At 31.6% G+C, this 12,004-nt stretch overlaps 1 protein-coding gene across 1 annotated transcript in view; it reads right to left on the bottom strand.

The window, feature by feature from the left end:
* The window catches only part of LOC113366971 (rho guanine nucleotide exchange factor 10-like), a 37,577-nt gene extending 30,613 nt beyond the window's left edge, over positions 1 to 6,964 (bottom strand). The window contains 1 exon segment of the mRNA XM_026608609.1: positions 6,925 to 6,964. Coding sequence (XP_026464394.1) covers positions 6,925 to 6,964 — 40 coding nt within the window.
* Positions 6,965 to 12,004: the final 5,040 nt, after the last annotated feature.

Below are 12,004 nucleotides of genomic sequence, written 5' to 3'. Positions count from 1 at the left end.
ACCGATCTCTGTCAAAAACTAATCAACGCGGTTCCAAGACAACTTCCAACGTGGATGATAAATTTTACGTTTTACTACTAATTTTAAAGAAACGGATCAACTGATCGAATAAAGAAATTAACCAAGGCAAAAGTTCAATATTAAAATTAGAATAAAATATTGAAGGTAAATAAGCCAAGAATGTTGAAATTTTCCAACGTAGTAAATATGATTGCCTGGGTCTAACATATTGATTGAAACTATTCCACAATACAATAAATGTAAGGAAAAGAACTGTCATCCCTCGTCAATCGAAGGCTAAAGATAAAATAATACCTGTTCAAAATCGATTAAAACCACAACCAAATCAAACGATTTCTTCTTATATTGACTTGGTTTAGTTTCAACGTGGGACATTGCATTTTTTCTGCTTTCGACACATTTTTATCAACTTAATAAATGATGTTGAAACAAAAATAACGAAATTCATTAAAAAAAAAATTATACATATTTCAAGAAATAATGTTGTAAAACTGGTTTACTTATTAAATATTTGAACTAATTTCACATATGGGCATTAAATCAATAAATTATAAGTAAATGTCACGCATTCGACAAAGACCATAGTTGCACAATTGATTTTAGATATTTGCATAAACGAATCATAAGACTACGTATATATTTGTTTAAGTTATGTTATCAAGAACAATTTTCGAGTTGTGTAATAAGAACACAGGCAATTAAGAAATTTGATTTTAACAATGTATGCACGTGTGCATATTTCTCAGGGGCACATTTCTGGGAAAAGATAAGATAAGATTTAAAAACATGTAGAAATGCGTTTAAGTATCCTTATCGGCTGAACCTTTTTTGCACAAGTTTACCAGATGGAGAATACGAACACCTGGTATAATAAGAACACGGTATTTTCTGGGACTAAAACGTAAAGTAGAGGAGATTGGGCACGGTTGTGCCAGGGCAAGATAGTAACAGTCGTCATAGTAGTTAGACCATAATGATTTTGAGATAAAGTCCGAAGGAAGGGAGAAAGATGAAGTATGTTAGTTCGAACAAGTTTCTATCATTGCACTAATTGTGAGTCAGCGGCCTATATTAACATGACCTGTAGACCGCATTGATTTTAAAGAGTCAAAAGTAAGATTTTTGTGCGATTTCTTTTAATAATAACTGTTACTTGCATAGAGATAGATCACTTTGTTGGTTATTTTGTTGTAAGTTGAACTTTAGTAGTTAAATACCAGCTATTAGTTTTTGAGTAGATAATTTATCTCAGTTATAACGATGATTTATTTTCAAAAGTGTGCGTTGGGTACGGTTGTGACAAATTTTGTGGGTACGGTTGTGACAAGTATTTCTTGTCCTTTTCGGATAAAGATTAAACAGATAAAGAAAAGTTTGACTTAACCAAAACAAAATATGGAAAAGAAAGAGAAAGGAAAACTAAAGACAAGAAAAAATAAGATTTCACAAAAATCTTTATTATTGATCGAACTTTGTTTAAAAATTTATTTTTATTATATTTTGTTATATTCATGAGCTTAGTTTAAATGATTATATTGTATTGTATTTAGGTAGTTTAGTAATTATTGTTACTAAAGAATAGAAGTCGTTATAGACCATTTTGGTGTTTATAGCCTTTGTTTTTTAACCTATTTTCATGCCAACGTCCCCACCCCCAGGACGGTTGTGACACTCGCCCTTTTCTTGTATGATTTTGATTTTACGACTAATCCATAGTATTTAAGGACAGTATTTCAGTATTTTCACGTAGACAAATATACAAGTTGCTAATTTATATACTTTTTTCCCAGCTAACTGGTAAATTAACAAAATTATTGGTGATGAAAAAACTGGTACAACATTTCCAGTCTCCAGTACCCAGTAGTGGATACCCAGTCTCCTCTACTTCTGTAACATGATATAATAAAGAAGTATGCAAGTACCTAGCATTAGAAAATCTTTTTAGTGCTGCAGTACGCCGCTTTCAGCCATATCACGAAACGATTGCTAAGATACCTCGTTCGTTGAAATACACGCGATAACACAAACAATCACATGCATTTATTATTGTGCACATAGCATATCCATTGTCACACGGTAATAATCACTATAAGCATTTTATAGAAAACGACACACTTTTAGAGAAAATATTGAAACAACACAATAATACACTAATAGTTTTATTTAACACAGCACGACTGTTATATTTTTATATGTGTATAAATTTAGCTTTAGTCAAAGAATGTTTGGAACAAAAGAAACTGAAAAACACAAGAACATGTGCATAGACTTCTCCGAATGAAAGAAATGAAACTCTACATGACGATCGTTCGCCGGCGACTGACTGGGGCAACAAACACTACACTTTTGTAATGCGTTTGTGTGCGCGCAGAGCGAGATGAACGCGGGCCGAGGCAGCATGTGCGAGTATGTCGGCCCGATGATCATGCACGCGCCCCGCTGCCAGCCTGCGCGCCTTCGTACGCGCCGCGGCGGCTCGGTTGAACCACGGAACAAGAGATACAGACAAGAATGCAGAGCCGAACATATTATGACGGAAACCTTTGTACTACATAATACCCAAGACCTTTCAGAATTGTTTCATTCATTTTGATCGACTTCATCAAGCTTAATCACTTTTGTAATTATTCACGATACGGCTTCATTGCTAGTGTTCTGATTGACTGCCTCCCTGAATAGAGGGACTAGTATTTATATACAACAAGAATTGAATTTCGAAACATTTCCTGAAATTAAGTTCTCTTATTCTTGTACTTGTATAGTGTTTAAAGAAAATTGCTGGAACTTCTCGCACCGTAATTTAATTTTTCTCTAAAAAGCATTTTTTGAAAATTTTATATTTGTACAGTTAGTAAAGAAATCACTTGATTCTTCCTCCCCATCATTTCTTGATACCAACTCAGGCAAAATATTTTTTTAAATCATATCTTTTCGCACGCTCCATCGCAGTTTAACTGTTAAACATAATAAATCTTGGTATGAATCCCAAAGAAATAGAAACAAAATATGCATCTATTATAAAAATATCTCATAATTTGTGTGCATATAACTTCTAATCATTTGATCATTGTGATTTCCAAATTCTATTTTCTATTGGAAACTTTTTTATTGAATCTTCGCTGAGAAGATCCCACAAATTTAATCAATTTTTCACTTTATCAATACAAGTGAAGTGCTTCTCAAATTATTAAGATTGGCCGCTCTGTTCTTTCTAAAACTGATGTCATTTCTTGCACTCTGTGGCCGTATATTCGAAACAGCTAGACCTGCCTTTTCCAAAAACTCAGCTTGTCTATCCGTCAATAGGAATCGAATGTTTTTTGAATCATTCCAATCGGCTGATCTGTGTAAAAAAATTGTATGCACACATACATAACATACATCAGTTTTTCCTAATATGCCAAAGACTCTTAAACGTAAAGATATGCATCAATCGGCTTTTGAAAACATTAACAAAATTTTAGGTATTTAAGTTAAAAATGTACTAAACACAATTTAACTATTGAAGGAAGGAAGGGTTGCAAAGACTAACAGGCCCAAATTGGAATCACAATCATATTGTAATGTACATCTCTGTAGTTGCATAGTAGATTGCGCTCGGTACATCATGATTGGATTTATGTGAATATAATTTTTTTTCGTTTTCGGATCGCCAGCGATGCCGTAACTCTCCAGCGGCTTTCATGAAGAAGATGAGATGATTTAAGGAAACGAATAATATAATATAAGCAACGGCTTCTACATCTATAATGCGATCAAGTAAGAAACAACAAGATCTAAATGCTACAAATATATAAAACCTTTTATCTGTGAATTCTCGAATTTGAAATTATAGCAATGAATGTAAAGTTCATTAATTAAACGTGAAAATTAAGTAAATTGCTATTTATTTTTAAAATGCTTAATATTGAAAAATACTTAGAAATTTAAATTAAATCACAAGAGCATAGACAGAAAAAAACAACAAGATCTAACCATAAGAAACAACAAAATCTAACAGTAAGAATCAACAAGATCTAAATGCTACAAATATATAAAACCTTTTTTCTGTGTATTCTCGAATCCGATAATTATCCCAATAAATGCAAAGTTCAGTAATATGGAATTTTAGATCTAAATTTCTATTTATTTTTGAATTAGTTAATAATAAAAAATACTTTAAAATTTAAATTAAATTTAATTTAATTCTAAATTACACAAAATTTGCAAGCGTTTGCTTCATAGATTATACACAAAAAACATACTAACTAGTGGGGTGTATGACATCGTGCCTTAAGGCAAATTGCTGGTACTTCCCGTACCGTAACAAAATGTTCGAAGAATACTGAATGTTTTCAAATAGATTATTATAAATATTGTAACATTGTCTAATATTTATAAGAATTATATAAACTGAATTGCAAAGTTGAAATTATTTGTTTAAAGTATATTAGAACTATAGTCAGAATTAAAAATAAAATCTGAATTATTGAAAAGTTGAAACAATTTTTTTTTCCAAAATCAATTTTTTTGTTAAGACAAGCAGAAAGTTCTTTGAATCATTTAATTCGGACGCTTAGTTCTCTCAAAAACTGTCATTTTTTACACATTTAGCTCCGTATCTTCAAAATGGCTGGGCCTGCCTTTGCCAAAAACTAATAAACACTTCTCCCAATCATTACTAATTGAATGTTTTTAGATCATTCAAATCAGATGCTCCGTTCTCTCAAAAACTCGATATCTATTTTCTGCACTCTTTGCTCTTTATCTCCGTAACGGCTGGACCTGCCTTTGCCGAAAACTAATCAGCTCATCTCCCTATCAATAGGAATCGAATGTTTTTTAAACCATTCAAATCGGTTGATCCGTGCGCCCGAAAACGTGACTGGAAATTTGTATCCATACATACATACACACACACACAAACATCTATTTTTTCTGAGGTATGCCAAAATGTTCAGAAACCTTCAAAACGTCGAGAAATGTAAAAAGTTTCAATTTCGATTTTCGGCCCATTACAATAACTTACCCTACGGGAAGTTAAATATAAATCCAAAATGATTAATAATATCTGTTAATCATTATTTATCTGTTTGAATTCATGCTGCAAGTCAATATAATATTGAATTTCTAAATAAATTATTGTAATTAAACTATTCAATTGAGAAATTATCAAGTTATTTGAAATTAACTTATACATTTGATTCAAACAAATTAAAAATTATCGTAAAAATGTAAATTTTATGGTGTAGTACAATAACAATATATAAATCCTATGTAAGCTTAGGAAACATATGCTCTCAATATTGAGAATCCCTGCTTTAGTTTCCGAATTCTTAAGAAAACTTTGATTTTATCCCAGTTTTTGTTTGTGCTCTGGAACCGAGGGTACGACGCCAGCTGTCTCACTTATCCCATACACAAGACCTGACTCAACGCGCGTAGTATAGACCGATGAGACTGCGAGCGGCGTTTCCTGGAAACTACGCGATTCAACCGGGATCGAGCCACCATTACGGCACAACAAACCCGCCTCGGATAGAACACCCTCGCGTTAAATAAATTACGATAAGAGAGGAGCACGCTTTCTTGCTTCCTTGAGAAACGATTGTGTATTACAAGTTACATACGATGCCTTACGTGTATTTTCTTGGAGATGCTCATCTCTAGAAAAACACGTACAGTAAACATTGAACGTAGGAATTTGATAACTTTATATGTACGCAAGGCGATCCAAGAAAGCGGTAAAAGCAATAAATGGTATGAGTTCGGTAATGTCCGTAAATTGTTTTTATTATCATGATTGATTAAGTAATTATTGTCAATAAAATGATTATTTTATATGTGTTAATTTAGTAAATTAAAAGCTATTAATGACTTATTAAGGGCCTCATAAATATCGCGTGATGTAAAGCAATTTAATGACGCATTTGAAGGATTATATACCCAAATAAATAACAGCTGATATCATAAAATACAATATACTAAAACTCCACCCAGCAAAAGTTAACTAGATTTGAATTAATTATTGCGAGACAAAACATTATTAACTACCCGAAAGAGATGTTTGTTTTATCCAAAAAAGTGGAATTTTATATTTTCTCGTCAGTGTGAATCGAATGAGACCAAATTTGAAAAAAAGTATATGAGTGTGTATATGAACTGATTTTGCGATTTATAGTCGACGTTTTCTAAAAAAAAAACAACTTAAAAAATTTAAAACCCATTCCATGTAACTCGATAAGGACTGTCGTTGATTAGTTTTTCACAATGATTGGCCAAGCGTTTTTTTGTAATTAGCAGAAAAGTGCAAACTTTATCATACAGGTTTTAGCTCTCAATTCTGAATTGATTTAAAAATTTCACTGTTCGAAACATATTGATTGGAAATGGCGGTGATTAGTTTTTGGTAAAGATGGGATGGGCCGTTTCTTCGCCATTAAACGTTGTTTTTTTTATTCACTTACAACAGTCCAGTTAAGGACATTTAGTAAATTTGTGGAAATTACAATTGTCAGTAGTAATAAGGATATTGTATACTACGTTTTTTTTTGTAATTAGCAGAAAAGTGCAAACTTTATCATACACGTTTTAGCTCTCAATCCTGAATCGATTAATAAATTTAAAAAAACTGTTCGAAACATTTTGGTTGGGAATCGTGATGATTAGTTTTTGGTAAAGATGGGACGGGTCGTTTCTTCGCCATTAAACGTTGTTTTTAATTCGATATTATATTTACAACTGTACAGTTAAGGATATTTAGTAAATTTGTGGAAATTATAATTATCAGCCAATTGTCAAGGACATTGTATACTAGTCCGCCGCCGCCCTCCGAAGAGTACACAAGTCTCTTATATATATTTTTCACATTTATTATTCTCAATTTCTTTTCAATTTTAATTTTAAAATAAGTTACTTTATTACCTCCTAAGAAATATAATATACCTGGTGCATTTAATACCATTGTGTTGTGAACTCACTCGAACGGACGATTTCTACTATCTGCCCATACAGTTTTTACCTGCGCCCTTTATAGTCAAGATGGTCAATACAAGAAGTCAAATGGTGAGTAATATTTCAGTAGATGAAACTGTTTTTGAGGATGCGTTTAATTTGGATAGCACCGTTGTCTGCGCCGAGTGTTTGTGTTTACGTGAATGTAAAAATTCACTGAAAGCAGCGCTTGACGAGAAAGACAGAATTATTGCCAGGTTAACGAAAGAGTTGGCAATAGCCAATTCCAAGTTGAATGGCGAAAATTCAAAGGTGCAATCTGGATTAAGGGCATCACCCCCAGCAGTTAATAGTACAAGTCAATCGGCCAAAGCGTCTCCCTCACATCCTTCTTCCTCCTCTTCCCAGGCCACTCCTAAACTACTGATTTTGTCTGACAGCCACGGCAGATCTTGGTCAGAGTTCTTAAGAGGTTTGTTAGGTGCCAAATTCAGTGTGCTTGGAGTGGTCAAACCTGGTGCGGGGTTCTCTAGCGTGGTTGCTGATATCTCGGGTCTAGTTGCGAATTTTGGCGCTCGTGATCATGTTGTTATATTGGCCGGAACGAATGACACTAAATCTAATTATGCTATTCGGGATGCATTAGAGATAGCCCGTCATTCATGTAGCAAGACAAATCTTTGTATTGTTACAATTCCTTACCGATACGACGATTATGCTCTGAATTCCAGAATTTTCAACGCCAATCGTTGCATTTTCCGTGACTTTGGTCGTGGTAAATTCAATAATGTTAGGATCTTTGATATCAATAGGTTCGTTAACAGAACTGACTACACCGGGCACGGCCTTCATTTTATTTCCAGTGCCAAACAGAAGCTTTGTCGTATTCTCGCAAGAGATATGCTGCCTCTGATAAATTCCGGTAACACCAAATCCTTTCGCCTTCGCTGATGACGTTAATTCATTTATTCTCTGTCAGAACATACAAAATTTACCTAACAAATTAAACAAACTTGATATAGTTCTGACTAAATATAAACCAAATTTTTTATGCTTGACTGAACATTGGTTAACCGACTCTAAACTTTTATTAATCAAATTAAATGGTTATAATTTATGCTCCTTCTTTGCCCGGAATGTCTTCAAACACGGCGGTGTTTGTATCTTTGCTTCAACAAAATTGAAATGTAAAAGTATCAAAACTAATATCTTGCCTATAGAAAAAGTCTTTGAATTTTGTGCCATCGAAACCCATTTTTCTCACAGCACGTTTTGTGTTGTTTGTGTTTACAGATCTCCTGACCAAGACGTCACGAAGTTTATAAGTTTAGTATATAATCTCTTAGATGAACTCTTTAATAAATATGATTCAATAATTGTGTGCGGTGACTTCAATATCCATTTAAACAAAAGAGATCGGATTAGTGATAGTTTCAAATTTAGCATGGAATCATTTGGATTATTTCCTACTATTAAAGACCCTACAAGGATAACTATCTCCTCCTCATATTGTATTGATAATTTTTTCACAAATATATCTACGGTAAATTCCTGTGTAATTAATACCGGACTTTCTGACCATTATGGAATTTTGCTCTCTTTGCCTAATACTACTAATTCTACTTCCCACGTATATCGGTATAAAAGAAAATTTAATATAAAAAATAAATTACTTTTCAAGGAACTACTAGAAAAAGAGACTTGGAATATGTTGGATCAATCCAGTTATTTTACATTTGATACATTTATAAATTCCATTTTACATAATTTCAACACTGCTTTCCCTATATCAAAACATAAATTGAACATTAATAAAACTCAAACGTGGTACTCTCAAGGCCTATGTATTTCATATAATAAATTATTGCGTTTAGAAAGAGAATCCAAACATAATAGTAATTTTAGCTTTATGATTTATTTTTTGAAATATAGAGAAATTTTCAACGATTTATGTGAACTAGCAAAAATTAAGTACAATGATAATATTATTTTCACTTCTCATAATAAACAAAAAGCGATGTGGTCATTCATAAAATCGGAAGTTAACTTTAAAGCAAATTCTACCAATATTGAATGCCTTAATATTAATAATATAAAAATTTATGATCAGCTATCAATTGCCAACGCATTTAATAATTTTTTCGTTAATGAAGCTTTTAATTTGACTTCAAATATAACTATTGATCCGGTCATATCAAATGCAATCTTTTCTAAAATAAAAACTAATTCAAATTCCTTTTATCTATATCCTATATCCTCCGAGGAATTGTCGCATGCAATTTTTTCTCTTAATAATTCTTATTCCTCAGGACCAGATGAAATTTCATCTGACATTTTAAAACAATTTTTCCCATTATTTATTGATAAACTTCTCATATGTTTTAATAACGCTATCGATGAAGGCACCTATCCAAATCATCTTAAACATTCAAAAGTTAAGCCTCTTTATAAGAAAGGGGCCACTGATTTAATTAATAATTACAGACCAATTTCATTATTAAATACTTTTGATAAAATTTTTGAAAAAATCTTACATAGTCGCCTTAATAATTTTTTAACAAAAAATGGTATTCTATTTAAAAATCAGTTTGGATTTCGACAAAAATGCTCAACATCCCATTCTATATACACTTTATTACATGATATTGTTTATTCTTTTGAAGATGGTAGCTTTTGCATTACAATTTTTTGTGACTTGTCCAAAGCCTTTGATAGTATCTCCCATGATATCCTTTGTAATAAGCTTGAAAAATACGGCGTACGTGGTTTAGCTCTTGACTTATTTTCGTCTTATTTATCAAACAGGACTCAGTCTGTTTACTTGAGCGATGATGATGGTTCGGTAATAATATCAGACAAATTAAATATCAAACTCGGTGTCCCTCAAGGTTCAATACTTGGACCTTTATTATTTCTTATATATATAAATGATCTTCCAAATTGTTCAGATCTTTGTAAATTTATACTTTTTGCTGATGACACTAGTATTATTGTTAAGGGAAATTCTTTGGAAGAAATTAGTTACAAATTAAATTTAGTAATGGCTTCAATTTCCAATTGGTTTAAATCCAATAATCTTTTACTCAATAATGATAAAACCCAAATAATGTCATTTCGTACCGTTAATAAAATTAATAATGAGATAAGCTCGCTGAACGTAAATGATACTATTTTCAAATTTTCTTCTATCTCAAAGTTTTTAGGCATACAATTGCATAAAAACTTAAATTGGGACTATCACATTGATTCTATACTAACACCTAATTTAACAAAAACGTGTTTTATGTTAAGAGTTCTTAAATCTAAGGTTAGTTTAAATTGTCTTCTCTCAATTTACTATTCCAATTTTTACTCACACATCGCATATGGAATCCAGTTTTGGGGGTTCTCTCCATCTCTTAACCGCATTTTCAAACTTCAAAAAAGAGCTTTGAGAATAATTTTTTCTATTAGTCCTTTATCTTCTTGTAAAAACATTTTTCGTGAACATAGTATTCTTACCGTTCCCAGTATATTTTTGCTCATTACTTTATCGTTTATAAAAAATAATCCTGAACGTTTCAATTTGTCTTCAATGTCGAATTCTCATTACAAGACAAGAAACTTAACTATTAAAGCACCAGTATTTAAACTTGCAACGTCTTTTAACTCAATTGACGGATTTGGAATTCAACTTTTTAACTTACTACCACTTCACATACGAAAACTAAATAATCATAAATTCCACAATACTATAGTAAAATTCTTAAAAGCTCAATATTTCTATGATATTTCAGAATTTGTTAATTTTGATATTAAACAATACTTTGCTAACCAATGATAATTTAGTAATCATCTGCCTCTCATTCATGTCATCTTTTCCCTAAATTTTATTATTTAATAAATTTTACTAACCCTTTCTATATAAAATATCTTTTATTCAAATTCATTTATTAGTATATTTCTTTTTTGATACTGCGCTTCTTCCTTTTTGCAGATCCACATTAGAATTTGACGCACATTAACGGACAGGATTGATTCAAGTCTATTTTCTATCAGCAACTGTCGACATTGCATTTATTATTCCTGATCTTCTAACGGTGCCCAAAACGAAGATATTAAATTGTGTATCATATTCTGAAAACATGCATTGATTATCTAAAATGTTTCAGTTGGTCTCAACTGAACATATCTAATTTTTCTTTTCATTCCAGACTTGGGATGAACTCGGATCGCGTCACTTGCGGTTTCATGATCTCCGATATATATATATTTAATTTTTTGTTTTGTTTTTTCATATTTTAGCGTAAATACGCGTTACCCATGTTCAAAGTCACTCAGAAATTGAGTGGTAATGTTCATGATTATGTAACGTACAATAAAGCGTTTGGAGGTGAAATTTCTTTATGTCTGAGACTTTTCACCAAACTATAAACTATAAACTATAAACTATAAACTATAGTAACATGTTGGAAAATAAACACACTAGTTAAAAAAATGATAGATTTTTTATGATGATAGATATGATAATGGTCATACTAAACATACTAAAATATAACAGCCCAACGATGAGTGATTTAATTTAAAAAAATCATCAAAGTTTGAAAAAAATTGTGACCAAAGTCGTTTTTGTGATATGATCAGTCAAAATTTTGAAAGTCTAGATTAATTAGTTTTGGTGAAAGTTCAGTACTTAGTTTTTGGTGAAAGTAAAATACTTAGTTTTTGAAATAACCAGTTAAATATTTTATCCACTAATATATAGCTAAACCTCAATTTCGGTTGAATTGCGCTCTATTGGCCCGCGTAACAGACAGGTTACATTCCAAATTTTTCGATATTTTACCAAATAATTACGGCTTTTTTGTGAGATGACGCATAAATCTTAATTCTACAATGTTGTCAACAAAACTTATCAATATTTATGCCCTTTGCTAGACCTTTCAACCTGTAATAACATTTTTCCTACACAGAAGTAAAAACATCGTAGGCAATTGTGACTTGAAAGTCACAGAACTCATTAATAACAAAAAAACATAAAAAAATTTTTGTTCCCTTATTTTTTATGAAA

Source organism: Ctenocephalides felis, unplaced genomic scaffold (genome assembly GCF_003426905.1).
Source record: "Ctenocephalides felis isolate EL2017-DRISC unplaced genomic scaffold, ASM342690v1 CF-g0.4_SCAFFOLD_01170, whole genome shotgun sequence".
Classification (NCBI taxonomy): Eukaryota; Metazoa; Arthropoda; class Insecta; order Siphonaptera; family Pulicidae; genus Ctenocephalides; species Ctenocephalides felis.
This window is presented reverse-complemented; position numbering and strand designations above follow the sequence as displayed.